Source organism: Haliotis rubra, unplaced genomic scaffold, assembly GCF_003918875.1.
Source record: "Haliotis rubra isolate DU_JTF1 unplaced genomic scaffold, ASM391887v1 Scf800, whole genome shotgun sequence".
In the NCBI taxonomy this organism is placed as follows: domain Eukaryota; kingdom Metazoa; phylum Mollusca; class Gastropoda; order Lepetellida; family Haliotidae; genus Haliotis; species Haliotis rubra.
The window spans coordinates 38256-60421 of NW_025767525.1; the positions used below are offsets into that span (position 1 = coordinate 38256).

A 22166-nucleotide genomic window follows, 5' to 3' on the forward strand; every position below is an offset into this window, starting at 1 on the left:
CATTGGACTTTGATCATTATTGTTTGATGCACATTTACCCCAAAATAGGGGTTAAAGCGTTCGCTCGTCTCGCCAAAAAAACCCGGTTCGATTCCCAACATGGGTACAATGTGTGAAGCCCAATATGGGTACAGTGGTGTCCCCAGAAATTGCTGGCATATTTCTAAAAGCGGCGTAAAACAAAACTCACTCATTCACACAACCCAAATCAAATGCATTAAGATCTTTACATTGAGCAACACACATGTACACGCACATTACACTTGTGTGCATAATTTGCATTACGACATTACACAAGGACCATCAATTATCATGCATCATTCATTATGGAAACATCATCTAGGAGTATAGCACTACACGAGTGAATGAGTTGGTTGGGTTTAACTCACTTTGAGCAGTATTTCAGTTATATCACGAGGTTTCAGCTTGTTTGGGGAGCAAAACCCGGAGTAATTTAGGTCGAAGACGTTTACCACCTCGTTGCAATCCACGAGCAAGGGTATGGTCCTGACAAACCTGGAAAAGTAATCATGACAAGCCGGGATTCGAACCCACTATTTTAATGAAAGCGTTTCAATGAGATGGAATCAGGCGTTTGTGATTCAGGAGAGCAATAAATGCCTTGCTGAGGTGATGATGCGTGGTGTGGGCTGACTCTGGAGGCTGTCGGAATGCGTTTATTTTTCTTCTGTCTTGTGTAAAATGCACCAGTCTTTGACAGAAGATGATATTCTCACACGTTATACAACACTGAACTGATCACCTGATGAAGGGACCTGGAATGGTCTCGAAACGTCGTGAGAGAAATTAAAAAAGAAGTTTAATCCATAAAAATATCTTGGACATGTTTAATTCATGTTTCTGTACATTAAGATCAATACGGTAATTGCAAGTGTAAGAAGAGAACGTGATAGTTGCCAGCCAATGCAACATATCTAGCCAATAGACCTGTGGTCAAGGTGTTCGCTGACCACTCAGTGGCACAGGCCCTCGTGTCTTTGCAAGGATTAAAGATTTTAAAAATAACACCTTTTTGAGATGACCCCCGACCCGAAATGCTTCACAGCGCAATACATCATGACACGGTCAGCATTAGGGCTGGTATCAAATTCTCACAAAGGTAAAAAGGAGTGTTCCCCTGTTATAATCATTTCTGTAGAGACAAGTGTCTTCCTATAACCATTTCTGTAGAGCCTCGTAGCTTGCTACAATCAATAATGTAGTCTTGTAGCTTGCTACAAAACATCCTGCAGAGTGAGTTAGTGTAGTTTTACGCGGCGGTCTGTAAATAATCGAGTCTGGACCAGGCAATCCAGTGATCAATATCGTGAGCATCCATATACGCAATTGGGATACGATGACATGTGTCAATCAAGTCAGCGATCCTGACCACCCGATCCTGTTAGTCGCCTCTCACGACAAGTTTGGGTTACAGAAATCAATTCTAACCCGGATTTTCGTGGGTCAATCCTGTAGAGGGGTGCAGAAAGGGCCTTGGAGAGACCATGAGGTACTGCGCCTCTGCGCCAATCCTGTTCACTGTATATACCATACCCGTTGGTGATATAGCCCGAGCCCATAATCTCAGCTATCATCTCTATGCTGATGACACTCAGCTATATCTCGGATTCAAGCCACAAGCTGCATCTTCTGTACAGAATACCCTGCAGGCAATAACGAATTGCATAGCTGAGATCAAATGTTGGATGAACAGTTATTTTCTGAAACTGAACGATGACAAAACTGAGATTCTCATCATCAGCTCCAAACAGACAAAATCAAAGTTCAAGATCCCTGGAGTTCAAATTGGAGACGCGTTTGTTCAACCAGAAAGCCGTGCTCGATATCTAGGTGTCATCTTTGACTCAACATTAAGCATGGAAAATCACGTCAGTAACATCTGCAAATCTGCATATTTCCACCTTAGGAACATCAGACAGATTAGCAGGTACATGGACACACCATCAGTAAAATGCCTAACCCATGCATTGTGACATCACGTCTAGACGACTGCAACAGTCTACTCTATGGAATTCAGCAGAAGTACACGGACAAGTTACAGCGTGTTCAAAACACAGCTGCCAGGTTCATAACACGCACACATATGTATGTGCACATAACACCCGTCCTGAAGGACTGGCTCCCTGTAAAAGACAGAGTTGTATTCAAACTACTTGTGTTTGTTTGCAAGTCCATTAATGGGCTTGCTCCATTCTATCTCCAGGAACTAGTCAACCTTCACAAGCCTGGAAGGTCACTCAGATCGGCTAGTCAGCAAAGCTTAGATGTTCCATCTGTCCGAACCACAACATACGGGGACAGAACAATTAGCAGAGCGGGTGCTGTACTCTTGAATGGATTACCTGAAAATGTAAAAAAATCGGAAAATATCAACAGTTTCCGATCTTGTCTCAAAAGTTAAACCATTCTCTTCAAACGAGCATTTGACTAAGCGCACATGAGCAGGACTCTGGATATATAGCGCTATACAAATGTCTAATTTGATTTGATTTGATTTGGATTTGAAAAACCAGTACTTACGCACATAACACCAGAATATTGTTTTCTGACGGCGTACATCGTCAGTTGCAATGGCTCACGTGGTAAGACAATCCCAGGGTGAGTGCACTATGTGCTTGTCGCCAGACTCCTGAAAATGTCCACAGGTCACAGAGAATTAGGCGCTGGCAGCTCTTTGACGACGTCGTGTGATCTTGAAAGAAGAAAATCCATTCTGTCGTCATCACAAAGATGAAAGACCTGTATTGTCGCCATCCCCTATACTAGAATGTCACGTACCTCCGCGTGTGAAGTCCAGGCATTCCGTGGTGCTCGACAAATAGTTTGGGGGGAATCAGCTGGAAGAACAAGACGCCGTGGGTAAACGTTAAAAGCACCATGACAGCTCAGCGTTAAGTATACTCAGCAGCAAAAAAAACGTCAGTACGAATTCAAAATGAGATAGGCACTGTAATCAAATCATTACAGGAATGGACATAATGAGCGGATCAAAAACATTTTTTGTGTACAATATCTTGACACATCAATGAATAACTCAGAAGTTCAAGACATTACGTGAACGTGTGCAGTCCATACAGACTCTTGACTTCAATATGTAGTGTGACCACCACGACCGGCAATAACTGCAGCACAGCGTCTATGCATGAAGTGCACCAATCGATTGATGAAGGCCATTGGCACATGGAACCACACTCTGAGAAAGGCCTGGCGCAATAAATCGGCTGTGTTCGGCCTTGGTAAGACATTATTCAGTCTCCTCTGAATTTCATTCCAAAGATGTTCAATTGGGTTTAAATCAGGACTAAGGGCTGGCCACTGCATAATGTTGACACCGTTCTGCTGTAGTCACGTGTATAGTTTGCATGTGGACCCGGTTTTTTGTAAATATCTCTTCATCCAATGACCCAATCGATCTCAAACTGTGCAAGTGGATGTTTTGTCAGACAACCTAATCACATTGTAAATCACCGATTTTATGCATTTGTATTAAAGAATCTCTCTATGTAACTGTCAACAAAATAAACAGCAGAACGCATACGGCTTGCAGAGGGAGGGAGCCAATGACCTGTAACAGCGGCAGTGTTGGGTCTTGTCGTCTGCCAGTACGGGGACGATTATTTGTGGTGTTGGTGGCCCGGAAACGTTGCTGCAGCCTGTAGATGGTCCGAAAGTTGACCTGGAAGTGATTTACAACGGCTTGTGCAGTGGGGCCAGCTTCAAGTCTTCCTAGCGCCTGATTCCTCTGAGCTGTCGTGAGTCGCAGCATCCTGCTGACGTTGTAATGTAAATGTTTCAACCAGGTTTGGGGTGCATTTTATAGGGCTGGTCCTTGTGAACAGCACGTGCAGCATAAGTTGCATGAAAAACATGGAGAACACCGTACCATCTCCGAGATCAGGTTGAGTTTTTGAGACCATTTCCTGGGTTCCATTCTGAGTTTGGGAAGGAATGTCTTTGCTCAGGTAAAGTTGGAGATGTTTTCAAAAATATACAATCAAAACATTAAATGTGAATGTGAATAACACTAACGTGTTTCCCTTGCCGTCACGTTCGCCTCATCACTCTCCAGTGGGACAATGGCAAGGGAATCCAAAAGAGCTGATCGGTAAACAAAAGCAAGAGGGAACAACCATGTATGACAAACATTCGCAATGACGCCATCGATTGCCTCACGGCTTCACTGAGTGGTAATGTTGACGTGTGTGGGTTCCCAACCGCTTAGACTGGTGTCCTACCTTTCACCTCATAACGGCAGCACAAATTAAGCATAGTATTCCCAGAAATTATTGAGAAAGTTGTTTCGGCAAATATCTAATACATGTATATAAACTATAGAAGTTTACTTAAATGAATATGTTGAGATATGATTCTCCTACAGTCAATGTGTCTTTTCAGTACTTTGTGAGAGCTCCTTGCCCTGCAATACACGACTGAATGTGCCTAGGTACACAACCGATCAAAGTTTGTTGGAAATCGTGTGACAGCGTACCCCAATACTCGACCACTTCTTTCTTCATATCCTCAATATAACCAATATCCCCACGCATTATCAATAGGGTTCAGATCTGGGCTGTAGCTGGGCCAGTTTAAAACTTGAACATTTTGGTACAACAACCACTGTCTTCTGGGGCGGTTCCTGAGAGAGAGAGAGAGAGGGGGGGGTCCCTGAAAACATTTCCTTAGGGAGCATTTCCCCCTAACCTTTGGACTTCATGATCTATGAACACGCACACACACGCACGCACGCACGCACGCACACCCCTTCTTCATAATCCTGGATCCGCCCCTGCCATTTATCAAATTTCGGGCTGTTTTGGGCGTTGGTACATAGGTTTCACGGTATCGTTTGTCCAAATTTTCACACAGTTCGGAAAAAGCCAGAAAGAACTTTCATCATATTATCCTTATCTTGATTTTCTTGAGCCCTACGCCAGTTTGAATGTCTTTCTTTTTGCACATCTTTCATCAATGGTGAGGGAATTCCGCGCTTTTTCGCCCAGTTAAGTCTTTGTAATTCTTGTCTAAGGGTTTCATTACATACCTGAGGACTTTCTCTATTCATCTTCCCATTTCTGATATTCTCAACGCTTTTCAATTTCCCCAACTCACAATCTGACCAAGTCGCTGGCGATCCGTAATGCTGAACTTGCTTGGCCTCTCTGCGGCAGTACCCCTTTCATGTGCTCAATCCCACCTCCTGAATGTATACTGTAGACAGAGGAATGGCATGTCTACCAGCTAACTCTTTTGCATTAGTCAAACCCCTTTCAAAATCATTAGAACCAGCTTTCTTTTCTCTTCTGCTGTCAAATCTGCCATGTCAACAAAGGAAGCCGTCTGCTACACCAAGGGAGTTAACTCTTGATGTAGTTAAGGATCATTCTTAAGCCTACAAGAGTTCCCTCCCATATTGAGTACCTTATTACATAATGTAATGCCTCTTTTAAAATCTATTATCAGTATAAGGAATCAAAGATTTTCTCAATAATTTCTGGGAAAACTGTAGTGTGCGCTCTTGGGCAGTCAAACTAGTTCACGACGTTATTTTACGTGCCATTTTGACTTTTGGAGAAAAGACAATTTTTTATTTTGTTTTTTTTTTTTTTTTTTTTTTTTTTTTTTTGGGGTTTAATTGATATTTTAATCCTGAATCCCTGTAACAGATAGGGACAAATGAACCAGGGAATTCCTCTCCCTCTTGGAGAATAAAAAAACATGGTGAAGGATTTAACAAGATAAAACTGTCACACACACATGCATACCAAATGACACACAGTATAAACACACAATACAAAGGATCCACAAGAATCGTGATAAGCTGCTGGTTTCAATATACAGGTACATATCAAGCAAAGCTAAGATATGTTTTTTTCACAACTTTCATTCACACTTGACCAAGAAATATGGTTAATATACCAACCATCATAATATAATAGTATAAAGGATGGACATGGCTGGACTCATCGTGAAAAGAAAAGAAGATTCAGTACCCTGAAATCAGTTAACCTCGGGTCTAGAAACAATGAGTGGTAGGACATCCACTGCGAAAAGAAAATTGATACCCTGGTCATTTTAGCTGACAGGCTATTGTGTATTGTGTTCCTATTAAAAGTGCGGCCAGTTGTGATAAATTCGTAGTAAAACGAGGTCGTGAAATACTTCCCGTGCGATGTATAGTCTCTATCGAAAGGTAATTGAGAAATATTTACACTTAAACCATTACCTCCGTGGTTCATCACTACACATGAGTGCATTAACACGTCTGGGGAAACGGCGGAATGAATAAACATGAATCTGCTCTGGAGCGGGATATCGCAGGCATTACAGCCACTCTGACGCAAGCAATAGTTCCATAGTATCGACTATAATTGGAGTTACGGTTTCATCTTTAGATTATTGAAAAAAGAAACAAATGAATATACTAAATAGACGTTGGGATGGTTACAACAGATAATATTTCAAACTGTAAAAGAATTCCTCCCCCTGATTTTCACATGTCACCTGGTGCAAGACATGCTGCAGTCAAGATGAAGGACTGTAATGTACACATTTAATCTCTGGAATAAGGAGATCGGTCTACTCCCATTTGTGAGAACTCCCAGTTGTGAGACTCCCAGTTGTGAGACAGTGGTGTAGGTAAATAGCAAAGAAAACACACCTTACTCCCCTATCTGATAGAATGGATTAACCCCAGCTAATTATGGATTAGCTATTTAACTGAATCTTGTGGAGGTAACTTAATGAAACTCTAAAAGATAAAGTAATTAACCTACTCAGATAAATGGCTTTAAAAAATAAACACTTTGTGTAGGTAACTTCGTGATCATTTGAAAGAGAAATTAATTTACCTACACAGATTTACGTGTTTGAAAAATCTAGCAATAACTGTTGTAAATATATTTAATCCAAATCTATTTATTAACCTTTGACTGCTCTTTCCGATCACCATTATGACAGGCCTTTAACAAGTAGAATATATCACCAGTTCAAGATAATCTTTTTCAGTATTTCAGTATCTATTGAAAACAATAAATGCTCTTCAACGAACGATGTCTTCTATGTTAATTAACTCATTAATGAACTATGCCTCCTGCGGGTACTCTTGAGCAACAGGGCTGTTCCCACTTTCATCGTAGGGATGGGGAAGCACCACCTGTGTGCACTGAACCATTAATTAATGTGTCTCACAACTGGGAGTTCTCACAAATGGGAGGACACCAGGAGATCGATACACACATATGCATGTGTCACAGGTTAGATTAACGTCAGCAACAGATAAATAAAATAAGACAAGATGTATTTTATTTACGTGTCACCAAGTGTAGATAAAATACAAGCCAGATATGAGATACAGAATAACAGATAATATTTCATACTGTAAAACAATTCCTCGCTACATGGTGCAAGATTGGTTTGTTGGTTGGTTGTTTAACGCTGCACCCAGCAATATTCCAGTTATATGGCAGCGGTCTGTATATAATCGAGTCTGGACCAGACAATCCAGTGATCAACATCATGAGCATCTACACAATTGGGATGCGACGACATGTGTAATCTCGTTAGTCGCCTCTTACGACAAGCATGGGTTGTTGAGGACAAATTGTAACCCGGATCAATACGGGTAAATCAACCATTTAAATATCTGCATTAAGAGTTAACTTGATGTTGTCCTCATCGGTCTACATTAATAAAGACACATAAATGAACAGAGCCAGACTTACCGAATTGGTTGATTTCATGTCATTCTGTTAGTTATAATGCATAGACCTATGCTAGTGATTATTAACAAACCATAATAATACAGTTCATGAATTACTGCGGAATTTGGAGAATATTGCTAAGACCTAGTCCCGGATCTTCACGTGTTATCTAGTGCAAGATACGTCGCTGGCAAGATGAACTACTGCAATACATATTTAATCGCTAGAATAAGGAGATCGATACACACATGTGTCACAGGCTGGATTGACGACAGCAATAAATAGATAATATAACAGAAGATATATTTTATTTACATGTCACCACGTGTAGATAAAATATACTTAAGGATATGAGATACCGAATAAAATACTTTTCAGCCATTATTGACTTATGAGACACGATAAAATCCTTAAAATAAATGTATGTGAGAATATTTGGTACATTTGTTTAGTTTTCATACATGAAAACAAATTCCATACATAAAAATAAGCATAAAACATATTGCCCTCCCTAAGTATCCGCGGTAATATAAATTTAATTGGACAGTTGAAAGTGCAAAGAACATGCTGTAGTATGTGGTGGTGTGTGGTCCTGTCCGTAGAGCTCAGGGCCTAGATTTTCGAAGCTCTCTTAGCGCTAAGATAGTCGTAAGTTAATGTTAATGTATGGCACTTACGACTATCTTAGCGCTAAGAGAGCTTCGAAAATCTAGGCCCAGGCTATCTATTCTCGAAACGTTCGTAACGCTACGAACTTCTTAAGCCCATTCTTAACACATTGGTTACGATCATTCTTTAACATTGCACGAAGGTTACCTTAGTGACTTACGATCACCTGATTACAGCGTCAAGTGAGCAGCTAGTCAGATGGATACTAGGCGCTATGTAAATGAATTATTATTATATTATTGTTATGTTAGTTATGCCGTTGTCTTCGTGTAAATGAAGATTTAACGCATGCGGCTTATGGGTGGCAGGAACAAAGGTTAATTGGTTAGTGGCTGAATATCGGGATTCCAATAGTTATGCCAAATAAACGTACCGTGAGGTTTCCGTAACAGAGGAAAGATACACATTACATACTCTATTATCTAAAGGAGGTTTCGGTCGAGAGTAGCGGCCTATTTCTACTTTGAGAGGGAGTCTTAGTACACTACACATTACGTTTAGATCTACCAGTTTTACGCCGCTTTTAGCAATGTTTCAGTAATATCACGGCGGGTGACACCAGAAATTGGTTCAATCAAGTGTTTAACTATATTGGTCTCATAAATGGTGAGAAAACTGAAAGCATATAGATTAGTTTTTCCGACGATATACTTGCTGCTACTCGTTGTGCGAAGCCCATTTCTGGTGTCCCCTGCCATGATGTTGCTGGAATATTGCTAAAAGCGGCGTAAAACTAAATTCACTCATTCGTTAAACTCTTTCTGGGGATGATTTCCACTGTTTTCAAATAATGTCATGTGTATTGTTGTGCAAAGAATTAAAAATCTTCAGTCAAATTTCTGCGCAAAATGGATTGTTTAGATATATATCTTGCTGGTAACAAATCAAGACATGCTTACCAGCTGGATTAATTTATAGCACACATTACTCATTACACATATTATGATAGGGACAACCTGTGCTCTAGTGTCTCATGTAGATGATGTGGATTGATTACACGCAGCATCGGTAACAGCACGTAAATGATAAGAGTCAAATTCCCCTTCAATATTATTACACAAAATAACAGTAATTTCCCCATTATAAGAACAGTGTTCTTATCGGTTCTATTTGCATCACCTTCAATAACCTCCCTTCGGTAATTACCCTGTCTTCACAATATCCAACTTTCCAATAGACGAGAAGTTTAAAGTTTATATTTGTCTAGCTAACGTTTGCTGCTCTCGCTTCATATAAGAAAGTTTATACTTTAAAAGAATTACACATATACACGCATGTTAGAGACTGCAATGCACTAAGTGGATATCTGTATATGAGTTCCATAAGTGATATTAGTTATGTCGTTATTTCTGTCTACCCATTTCAAGTTTGCCATTCTTCTTTAAATGTTCTACTTAGGATACAGTGCAAACTAAATATGATTTTATTTTAAAAACTAAAACTATTCATAAGAGATGTATTTAGATGAAGTCAAAGAGTATGCTGTAATCCAATTCATGCATATGAATATTTCATTTTGTACTGATTATACATGCGTTACATCATGCAGTAGTTTACGTTAGAGCCTACGACTCACCTAACACCCCCCCACACACACACACACACACACCTCCCACCACCCTCACCCACTGACAACCCCAACCCCTCTTCCTACCACCCCAGGGTACCCAACCGAGCATCCCAATTCAGATGCATAATGATATAATGTGTGTAATAACTGTATCCGTAATTAATGAGGGGATGAGGTAAGAACAGCTGAGATGCGGGCTGCCACATGGGCACCCCACGTGCACGGCAGGGTCAAGGTAGGTATATATACACACGCCAGTAGAAGCAGACAGTATACCGACATTCTCCAGGCAGCACACACTCAAGCATCATGGTAAGTATAGATTATACTACAGTTCTTTAATGTTACAATTTGAATTAATGGTAATTATGATGATCAACAAGCGTGAAGTTGACAGTTCCTCCAGTCAAGTTTATATTAAAAGGTTCAAATACGTTGAAATATACATGTTAAATTGCAACCTAGACAATCGAGCGTATCGATAAACAAAGTGGTGACAATACTGTTAAGTATTATTTTTTCCATTTAATTTAATATTTCACCGTGTTTCAAACATCATTCGGGCTACCTTACTTAAGGATTACACGGTCAAGATGCTCAAAATGTGTTCACTGTATTTTATACATTATCGGAATACAGAACCTTCTGTCGATATCAGTCCTTAATGTACATATGCTGTGATCAGGCAAATATCGTTCGCAGAGCAGATTTAAGATACACAATTTTCTATGTGATCATAATACAACACTCGGGCAGTCAAGATTGTCTTTGTTCCATGTATGCTCTTCAACAGATCCGCGCAGAGCATGGGGATCGGATTTGGGTTGGAGTTGCTGATTATAATTTTATTGTTCCCATGTGTTAAACGTTTATCAACCAGCCAAGACGTTTGATAGTTCTCTCTGCTGATTGAATGGCTACACACGTTTCATGATTGCTTTGGTACTAAAATAAGTACGTTTTTGATGTATGGTTTAATATCCTGTCTGGAATGTGCAATTTTATCCTGTCTGGAATGTGCAATTTCTACACTTTGGTAAGCAGCACAGAAACCCAAGGCTGTCGATGTTGTGTTTCATTATACATGTTTTGAGATTCCTTTAACGTGTAAACTTAAGACTGACTGACTGAGTTTGGTTTTACGCCGCTTTTAGCAATATTCCAGCAACATCACGGCGGGGGACACCAGAAATGGGCTTCACACATTGTACCCATGTGGGGATTCGAACCCGGGTTTTCGGCGTGACGAGCCAACGCTTTAACCACTAGGCTACCCCACTGCCCCGTGTAAACTTAAGAAGATAGAATGAGTTAATTTTCATGAAGGAATGTACAATTTCTAGTGTTATCTTGACATAGTCCATAATTGTGCATACAAAACATAGTTGACACTGGCTTGGGCTCTTTCTTCCATTAGTTTAGTAAGTCAGAATGAGAGCGATCTGGGTATTATATACAGTATTCCAGTTCAATCACGCCTTGTCAGCGTAAGATTGGAAGAAAGTCTGAAATGATGCAGGTTTTAGATTTTTACCACATTGATGAAAGGGACGAATGATGCTGACAATCCCGGAAACATAATCGGGATTAACCGGGAATTGGACAAAGAACATAGGTTTCTGACATGCCCAGGGGAAGCAACTCTGCACGGCGAATTGCGGCGTCTGAGTTGACTGGGTTGTCAGTGCACCTGCACTACGTTCGACACATACAGCTCACAGCTCACATTCATGTCTACCGCCCTCCACCCAAACTGTGGAATTTATGCAAAGTTGAAAACTGCGGGTTTTCGTTGTTAGTTAATTAAGGCACTTGTGCGTATGAATATAGCCCTGAAACCATGATGGTTTCTTAGGATCAACCAGAACCCGGATGTTGGCATACATATGTAGTATTTCAATTGTTATACATTCGTTTTCCTTTTTTCCCAACTAAATAAATATAAAAGCTACAAAACAAATTGATATATGTTTTCAGGCATCCAAGACAGCTAAACCAACAAAGCCCACAAAGGCTGCAACTCCACAAATCAAATTGTCCAAGGACGAGATTGAAGAAGTCACAGAGGTGTTCGACCTTTTCGATTTCTGGGATGGTCGTGATGGCGCAGTCGACGCTGCCAAGACCGGCGACATGTTGTACTGTCTGGGCCTCAACCCTACCATGACCACCATCATGAAGAACGGAGGTGTGGAGAAGTTTGGAGAGAAGAACTACAAACTGGAGGAGTTCCTACCCATCTACCAGACCGTCATGCAGATCAAGGACACAGGCACCTACGCCGACTTCATGGAGGCTTTCAAGACATTCGACAGAGAGGGCCAGGGTTTCATCTCATCTGCTGAGTTGAGGCACGTTCTGACATCCCTGGGAGACCGACTGACCGACACCCAGATGGACGACATCATGAAGTGCACCGACTTGAGAGAGGATCTGGAGGGCAACGTCAAGTACGAGGACTTCATCTCCAAGGTCATGGCCGGACCTCTCGCATAATCGCACTGTAAATCTGATGTAATTTATTGTGTGTGCAATTGACTTGATCATTGGTATTTTATGGAAAAAAACATTGATTTTATTAAAATACGTCGTAAAAGGTTTAAGTTTAAAAATAAGTTTCCAACACACCATTCATTATCATTATCTGAAATTATACATCATTTTCTCGTTTCGCTCTTCATATGAAAGCCGGTAATAATTATACTCACCAGCTTTACATCTCATAATGTATATCGTTTTAATTGTAATAATATGGTGCATTGCAATCTCTGTCAGATTAAATGGTGAATACTAATTTAGTTTTATGAGCATCACAGACGCTGGGTATTAAACTGCTTCAAGAATAAATTTATTCGAACTTAAACTGTTGACATTTATCATTTCCCATAGTTATTGTTTGATGCATACTTAGCTCAATCCACGTGCAACCAAAGGATGTCTTTCTCGCCTCTGAAATGTGTTTACACCGAGGAATGCATGTATAAACTTTCAATTCATGTTTGTGTACATCATGTAACTTTTCTCAAATTGTGTTTATACAACACAATCCGATTTCTGGGATCATTTCTAATGGAAACTACATTCAGGAACATAACACGTACATGGCTGTGTAAAGGGTGGATATAATTCCTGCTTTGATAGTATTCTAGTTATATCAGGATGTGTCAACTTTGTTAGGAAAAAAAGACCGAATCAATGCAGGTGTTGGACTTTGCCACTCTGCTGCATCCGAAATTCCGTGAATGATATGCTTCCCAAACTTAAAACCTGATGCGTGTTTCAATGAAATGGAGTGAGTGAGTGTGTTTAGATTTACGCCGTACTCAGCAATATTCCAGCTATATGGCGGCGGTCTGTAAATAATCAAGTCTGGACCAGACAACCCAGTGATCAACAGCATGAGCATCGATCTTCGCAATTAGGAACCGATGACATGTGTCAGCCAAGCCAGCGAGCCTGACCACCCGATCCCGTTAGTCGCCTCTTACGACAAGCATGGGTTACTGAAGATCAATATTCTAACCTGGACCTTCACGGGTATTCAGTGAAATGGACTTTGGGGTGAGTGAGTATAGTTTAACGCCGCTTTTAGCAACATTCCAGCAATACCACGGCGAGGTACACAAGACATGGGCTTCAAACAATGTACCAACGTAGCCATTCGAACCGGGGTTTTCGGCGTGACTAAGTCGCTTACCACAGCCACTATAGTCTGTTTGCAGTGAAAACGTACCGATGAATTTCGCTTTAAACAAAAAAGTAAATCAAATAAAGTGAAATTAAGATTGCGAATCCTCTTGATTTTACCTTGCCAATTGAACATTTAAATATCGGAATTTTATTCATCTTAGGATAAAAGTTGTTTAACAAACGATCATAGATTCAAATCGCTATTATTGGTTTGTATTACAAGGGGGTAAGCGTAGTAGTTGGAACAGTGAAACAAATGCACGTGCGGTCCGTGATGAGCGTTAACTTAGACCAACCATACTTGTTCTATGTGTTTCATCTAATGTGCATACCCCCTTGTAATACAATCCAATAATAGCGGTTTGAAACCATGATCGTTTGTATATTAATGTCAAAGAGCACATTGTATCATACATATAGGTATATAGACCCTACCCTAGTACTATATATAGTACTAGGGTAGGGTCTATATATCTATATGTCTTTCTAACGCTGGTTCTAGTACTAGGGTAGGGTCTATATACCTATATGTCTTTCTAACGCTGGTTCTAAGCGTTACACGCCCCTTTGCTTCAAACATTGTAACCACCTTCCCGGGTGAATCCAAGCAGTGTGCGAAATAGTTTCCAAAGTCTGCTTGTCAGTCGAGACAGTTATGCCTGAAAGTTACTAGCCCACAAAATAATTCACTAGCCCGAAATTTGAATGTGGACACGGGTTTCATCATTAAGCTGCTAATATATTGAACATTCTGTAAGGCCATAAACTTGCATGATTAAGAAGTGTATTATAACTTAACAAGTGGAGAGAAGTGATATACATGTATTTACAAAATGACCATGAAAATTCACTAGCCAATCAGGCTAGTGACTGTAGACATTTACTGACCCTACTAGATTTTTACTAGCCTCAGGCTAGCGGGCCATTGGCTATTTCGCACACTGAGTCCATGGTTGATGATAATAATAATAATAATAATGTCACTTATAAAGCGCAAATGTCCACACACTTATGAATGCTCAATGCGCTGAAAAGAATTGAGTAAAAGAGTCAGACATAGGCACTTTGAAACAGGTGAGTTTTAACTTTTGACTTGAAGGTTGAGAGAGAGATTCACATAGTTTGATTTCTAAAGGTAAAGAGTTCCAAAGAGTTGGTGCGACATAGGAGAAAGCCCTTTTCCCATACGAAACAAGGTGGAATTTGGGAACTTGTAGTAGGTGCTGATTCTGGGACCGAAGTGATCTTGATGGAATGTATTCTTTGATGAGTTCGGTGAGATATTCTGGAGCTTGATTGTGGAGACAGCTGAAAGTGATGCAGAGAAGTTTGAAGTTGATTCTCTGTTGAATAGGCAACCAGTGTAAGGATTTGAGAACAGGAGAGATGTGATCAGATTTAGTCTTCAGAGAAATAATTCTTGCAGCTGTATTCTGTACTTTCTGTAGTCTTGAGATATTGTGTTTGCTGAGGCCGATCAACAGTCCATTGCAGTAGTCTAGTCTGGATAGCACTAGACATCTGACTAGGATGTGGGCACATTCCGCTGTGATGTAATTCCTGATGTTTCCTATGGCTTTAAGATGAAAATAACATGATTTGCATATTCTGTTGACTTGCTCCTGCAGTGAAAGGCCTGCGTCAATCCAAACTCCTAGGTCTTTCACAAGTCTCGATGTAGACACTTGTGCTGAACCAATTGTGACTTCATTTCTGAGAGGAGTTAGGTGATGCTTTCTGCCAACAAGTAGAACCTCTGTTTTTTTCATCATTGAGCTTTAGTGTTTGGCCGTTCATCCATGATTTTATTCCAGCAGTGCAGAGTTCTAGTTGTTGGGCGGCTCGTGATTGTAACGCAGGTGTGAAAGGCTTCAAGAGTTGGGTATCATCTGCATACGAATAGTTCGAGATTTTGAAGCTGTCGATGGCGGATTGAAGCTGGTTTGTATAGATGAGAAAGAGGACTGGACCTAGGACGGAGCCCTGAGGTACACCACACGAGAGAAAGGTCTTGCTGGAGAGTTTATCTGCAACTGAAACAAGTTGACTCCTGTCTGTCAGATAGGACTGAAACCATGTCAAGGCTACACCATGAATTCCGGCGTGATGCTCCAGAATGTGCAGCAGTATCTCATGATCCACAGTATCAAATGCTGCACTTAAATCTAGTAGGACCAAATATGCAGCATTGCCTGAGTCAACTGCCCATCTGAGGTCATTCATGACTCTTAGTAGCAGAGTTTCGGTTGAGTGATGTCGTCTATATGCAGACTGGAATTTACTCAGAATGTTATTTTCAGACAGATGATCCATGAGTCTCTTCGTAACTGCTCGTTCAATCAGTTTGGACAGGTAGGGCAAGTTAGAGACCGGGCGGTAATTTTTAAGGACCATTGAGTCGTTGTTCTTTTTTTTTTTTTATGTGTGGTTTGATGATAGCAGTCTTCATGTTATGCGGAAACATACCCTCCGATAGACTCTTGTTGATGATGTCTGTGATGACGGGCAACATAGAGGTCATGTGATCAACAATCATTTTGCTTGGGATTGGGTCACTCAAACAGGTTGTTACATTTGATGATCTGATGAGAAGTCTAACTTCGTGCTGCGAGAATGGTTCAAACTTGAACAGGATTGTTCCACTGAACTCAGACTGAGTGCCTTGTCTTTTGACTGGACTGTTTCCATGAAAAAAGAGTTTTAATGTTTCGGACTTTGGATTCAAAATAGCTGTTAAAGACTTTAATACAACTGAGATCTCCACTGCAGTACATCACATACTATATATCGGAGTGAGTGAGTGACTTAGTTGGATTTTACTCCGCTATTAGCAATATTCTAGTAACATCACAGTGTGGGACGCCAGAACTACATATATATCAGACAGCTTGTGTGGTTTATTACGAACGATTCTCAGTTTAAAGTCTGATTTTCATATTTCATTCGTTAAGCAATGCCCATTCTCCTATCCATATTATTAAAGCATACCGCTCAGTTGGGCGTTGGCGCTTGTGAACTAAATATATTTTAGGGACGCATCTGCAGGTCGAAATAAATTATCTCCCTTGACCGGAAATGGGTTTGGGCAAAAATGGATGCCAAATTTTGAGGAAGTGATCGATTATCTCAAACAAGGAAGGGTATTACCAGTGAACAACGCTCCAAAATGTCGCGAGCAATGATTCCAAGCCAGCAGAAGTTGGCTGAAAAGCTAACTATCCTCAACGATCGAGGAATAGGCATGCTCACACGAATATACAACATAAAAAAGGTAGGAATATGACATGATAATTCTCGGACAGAGAAGCAGCTTATTTGACAGATGGCTAATGATTGGATGTGCCAGAAATTATTCTTTATTTACTGCACCCGAAATATAAGTAACATAATGTTCGAATTTGAAATTATGGGGAACTGAAGAGATTAATTAATTGGATGAACGCATTCGGAATTGATGGACAAATTGGATACTTTTTTATGTTGTTAAAAATGCTCACTAAATGAACATGAATTTGTGAAAAGTTATTGCACGATAAAACAAAAATCATGTTTATCTCTACTAGGCACAGGTATTTTAGCCGGACCTTTGCATTGTACATTTGTGTAGTTAGCATGTTTTGCAGATTAGTGTCACACACAAACCTATACTTAACAAATTTACATTAATTTACAACAATGTATTAGCACTGAGGCAAAACAGCTTGCATTACTGTAAGTAAATGATAAATAAATAATAAATAATATTAAACTCCATTACTTTGATAATATATGATGATCATTGCTGCACAAGTAGAACCAGTGGTGCGTTAACAAGAGTTGCGAGTCCACACACTGATCAACTCATGCTTTAGCAATGTTTAGTTAATACAGTTATTGTTATTATGATCCTTATCATACTTAATTTTCCTTCCAACTTTTTGTGGTAATTTAGAAATTATCATTGGATTTAATCACCTAGACTATCAAGATGATAAGTGAGCCATGGTTATTCTGACATTAGAAGGTAAAGTGGGGTAGATTGAAATGTCAAAGGATGATCCCTGTATGTTTACATTTGAATGTATTACTATCACATGGACCTGTGAGATTCTTATGATCATGTAAAGCCCAATGTTGGTCACATGACATATCATTATGGCCATTGCTCAGAAGCCTGTTTAAATCTGATGTTCGTGTATTTAACAAATCTCTGATACCGGTACAGTTAATTGTGTATATAACCATGATAACCATGATAACAAACAAATTTATAACCGGATAATGAACTGACATTTATAGCTTGTTCAGCTTGACCTGGGCTACTCTACATACGCATGCCCCGGGAGGTCAAATGGCACAAACGGCAGGTCAAGTTAACTTCAATAAATAGGGGAGCAAAGAATGTTATTAATGTTGCTGCTCACTGCCTAAAAGCTCGAAACAAAAAAGCTTCTTTTTTAAAGAAAGTTGGACATTGCTGACGATTTCTCGACACTGATGTGTCAAACTGCGACCTTGTCTCGACTGTTCGGACATCTTGGCAATCAATGCATCCTTCACAATAATAGACCCAACCAGTTGTGACACGGTCACGCAATGCATTTGCATTCACTTAATCAGGTCAAGCTGAACGAGCTGTAATACTTTAAACTTTATGGGTTTTTTTTGTCTCTGACAATTGGTGTATATTTTAGTCAAAATGCACATAACTATGACGACCCCAGAATTTGAGGTCAATCTGACTTTGTTATAACCATAGTTTGCTGCGTATAGACATGACAGAAATGTCACTTGGATATAAAAGACAGTCTTTGATTTTGATTATGTTTGATGAATGTTAAAAGATGGCCATATTTTTTCTCCTCAATTTAAGTCAGGAAAACCCTGATGCAATTCTTCTTACACGAATAATTTTGACTTCATTGACCTCAACCATGTCAATGCTTTAAAATTTCAGGGAAAAAACACTAATTGGTCATCATCATTGCTGATCATTAGCGTGACCAACATGATCAATGTGAGATGATTTGTCAATATGGTCAATATATGCAACTTTATGATTGATGCAGATGCTGGGCAATAATGAAAACAAACCACCCTTCCTGTCTGACAAAACCATGGAATCAGCCATCAAGAGCATCCTGAAGAAGTTCCCGCAGTATGACATCAAACAGGGGCAGGTAACTCAGACAGTTTTACTTGACAAGATTCAGCATGTTCATCATGCTCTTAGATAAAACTGGAACAGGCCCGCATTGAGTCAGTGTTTTAGTATCTGAAATAATCGGCACAATACACATGGCATCTCAGGGCAGTGCTTGGTACTAACACAGTAAAACCAGCATCACCCAGGCTACAACAAGCATCAACATACTCATTCATATTGCTAACTTAAGATCGCACCGTGTAGATCCGTGTCAGAACTGGCCTTCACCAACTCCTGCTTGTCATAAGAGTCCACCTACGGGATCAGGTGGTCAGACTTGCTAACTTGATGGATGCATGTTGTATCTCAATTACCTCAGTTATCTAAAAAATTGATGCTCGTGATGTCAGTCACTGGATTGTCTAGTCCAGACTTGGTTGTGTACACAGTTTCATCATATAGCTGTATTATTGGTGAATGTAGTGTTAAACTTGAAACATCGAATCAAACATCTAAATATCTGCAGACTTGATATTGTCCTCATGAATCTTTGCTTGCTGTATGAGATGCATAAATGAACAATCCGGGCTTGGCAAATTGGTTGATTTCATGTCATTCTATTATTGTTGTAATGCGTAGATCTATGCTTGTGATGTCAGCCCCTATATTGTTAGATTTGTGTATTAACAGACCATCATCATACAGCTCATGAACATGATGAATGACAGCACAGTCTGAAGAATATTGATAAATATGGCATTCAAAACCCACTATAGGCATAATATTTGTATGAGATGCTCTATTGAAATACAGTGGAAACCGCCTAAGTAAAGACCGCTTAACTAAACAGACCGGATAAGTGAACACTATTCTTTGGTCCTGGCAAATTTCTTCTTTAATTATCACTATTAGAGTCCGGTTAACTAAACTCGGATAAGTAAACAATACCACTTAACTAAACGTCTTCTCATGGTCCCTGGAAGTAAATTACTTAACAAAAGAGACCTGATAACTAAATTAGCGATCACCACATGATCCGACATGAGGGGCACGTGTCAGTCTCCAGCTAAACAAACATCCTACTTACAGCTCGCTGGCGTCATGACAGCTGACAATACACTGACAACTGGAGGCCATGTTACTTACAAATGTTGTCAGTTATTCTGCTGTATACATATACATGCATATGGTTGTCATTTGCACGTTTTGATAAGTTTGGATAAGTAAAATACCTGATAATTAAACAATTTTGGCAAGTCCCTTGAAACTTTACTTATCAGGTTTCCACTGTAGTTCCAAGTTATGCCTTTTTGCCAAGTGACTGCTACCTAATATCTATTACCTGGTTACTGTCCATTGTTATGTTCAGGTGGATTAAATGTCAAAGAAGGTTATTTTGTATCCTTGTTCCTGTTAACATGGTAATCATGCTAATGATACCACCGGCCCACCTGACATGTTGAAATCTGACCATGTTTTAACAATGTGCATAATTACTTCTAACTGCAAATTTGGTTCTGTAAACCTTTTCTTTTGAAATTGCCTAACTGAGGGAACTCAACTTTGGCATGTATGCTTTTCCCTATCATGTTTATGATGACATTTTTTGTTAAATTAATTACATTTGTATGGATATTTACAGCATGTGAATATCAATGCTGACAGAAACCGTTTTTCAGTGGCTGTGTTTTTGTTTTATCAGGTGAGCTAAATTTTTCTGAACTGTGTCTGTGAACCTATGAAAACTACCGTTCTTGATTTCAGCTGAATGTCGTCAACACCATGAAAAGTGAGGTGACCAAATCTCTGTCTCTGTACTACTACACCTTTGTGGACATCTTGGACTTCAAGGTAACGACTTTCTCACAGAGGGTTAGAAAGTATAATATTATTGAGGGACATCTTGGACTTCAAGGTAACGACTTTCTCACATAGGGGTAGAAAGGATAATATTGTTGAGGGACATCTTGGACTTCAAGGTAACGACTTTCTCACAGAGGGTTAGAAAGGATAATATTATTGAGGGACATCTTGGACTTCAAGGTAACGACTTTCTCACATAGGGGTAGAAAGTATAATATTATTGAGGGACATCTTTGACTTCAAGGTAACGACTTTCTCACATAGGGGTAGAAAGTATAATATTATTGAGGGACATCTTGGACTTCAAGGTAACGACTTTCTCATATAGGGGTAGAAAGTATAATATTATTGAGGGACATCTTGGACTTCAAGGTAACGACTTTCTCATATAGGGGTAGAAAGTATAATATTGTTGAGGGACATCTTGGACTTCAAGGTAACGACTTTCTCACAGAGGGTTAGAAAGTATAATATTATTGAGGGACATCTTGGACTTCAAGGTAACGACTTTCTCACATAGGGGTAGAAAGTATAATATTATTGAGGGACATCTTGGACTTCAAGGTAACGACTTTCTCATATACATGAGATATAGAGGTAGAAAGTATTACATTATTGAGGGCATTCAGCTTGGACTGTCTTTGCGTTTGAACTACGCTTTAAACTGTAAACATTATAAGAACTACTAAGGGTCTGCACTCAGTAGGACGGGTTAAAAAGATCAATAATCAGAAATGTCATCAATGGGATAAATTATTAATGATTGACGATATGAAAATTGTGTCGTTGATAAACTATCATGATGAAATAAATTCTGGTGGACTGATTTTAGTATCAGCTCTGTTAAACGATATGTTTTCATTGTTTTGTTTTCTTAGGACCATGTGGTGGACCTGCTGACAACGATAGATGCTTGCCAAGTACACATGGACATCGTAAGTAGCAACTCAATCAATGTTGCTTCCAGCTTTAATGGGTATGATGTGTGAAAGCTTGGCAGTGTGAATTAATCAAAGGTGATCTAATGTGGTGCATTTGACTGTGAAGAGTTGTTTCCCTTGGCTGTGAAAGGATCATCATTATTTACATAAAATGGCATTACTAGCTTCATTACCACTGTCGTGGATTCCTCTCAAGTGTAACCATCTTAAGTCACAGCACATGGACCATTAACTAAGCTGACATTCAGTGATTTTATTGGTTATTAACTGATATTAACATGAATTACAGCTGACTTTCCATGATATCACTGATCAGTAACTAATAACATTCCATGTTATTATATGATGGGTAGATTTCCGCCCTGCTGATTGGCCCAATTGGTCACATGACAGCTTTGATGCTAAGTGATGTCAACCTCGCCACGCCGCGAGAGGTTGATATAACAATCCAAGCACCTCCCGTGGCTAAAAATAGACTAGGATATTCTAGCTGTGAACTCCGCACTGTGTGCGTCATGCTAGATAAGGAAGCAATAGGCATCGCTTCGTCCCTGTGACTGTGTTGGTTTAGCGTTACGTCCCATCTG

General features: G+C 39.8%; 2 protein-coding genes across 2 annotated transcripts in view; both read left to right on the forward strand.

Moving 5' to 3' along the window:
- Positions 1 to 10150: 10150 nt before the first annotated feature.
- LOC124261605 (myosin, essential light chain, adductor muscle-like) lies at positions 10151 to 12823 on the forward strand. The gene is made up of 2 exons (XM_046695945.1): positions 10151 to 10195; positions 11938 to 12823. Exons 1-2 carry the CDS (start codon positions 10151 to 10153, stop codon positions 12454 to 12456), a joined length of 564 nt encoding a protein of 187 aa, XP_046551901.1. The 3' UTR covers positions 12457 to 12823.
- A 3907-nt stretch (positions 12824 to 16730) lies between these two features.
- Positions 16731 to 22166, forward strand: part of LOC124261607 (nck-associated protein 1-like) — a 38078-nt gene continuing 32642 nt past the window's right edge. Inside the window, exons 1-4 of the mRNA XM_046695946.1 lie at positions 16731 to 16921; positions 18699 to 18809; positions 20540 to 20626; positions 21517 to 21573. Of these exons, the coding sequence (XP_046551902.1) occupies positions 16817 to 16921; positions 18699 to 18809; positions 20540 to 20626; positions 21517 to 21573 (360 nt within the window). The 5' untranslated portion in view covers positions 16731 to 16816. The remainder of the gene's footprint in view (positions 16922 to 18698; positions 18810 to 20539; positions 20627 to 21516; positions 21574 to 22166) is intronic.

Bases quoted from the DNA above. Each gene is read 5' to 3' on its own strand.
- LOC124261605 (XM_046695945.1), top strand. From the start codon at position 10,151: ATGCGGGCTGCCACATGGGCACCCCACGTGCACGGCAGGGTCAAG. The intron at 10,196-11,937 runs GTAGGTATATAT...ATATGTTTTCAG, and splicing joins ACGTGCACGGCAGGGTCAAG to GCATCCAAGACAGCTAAACC.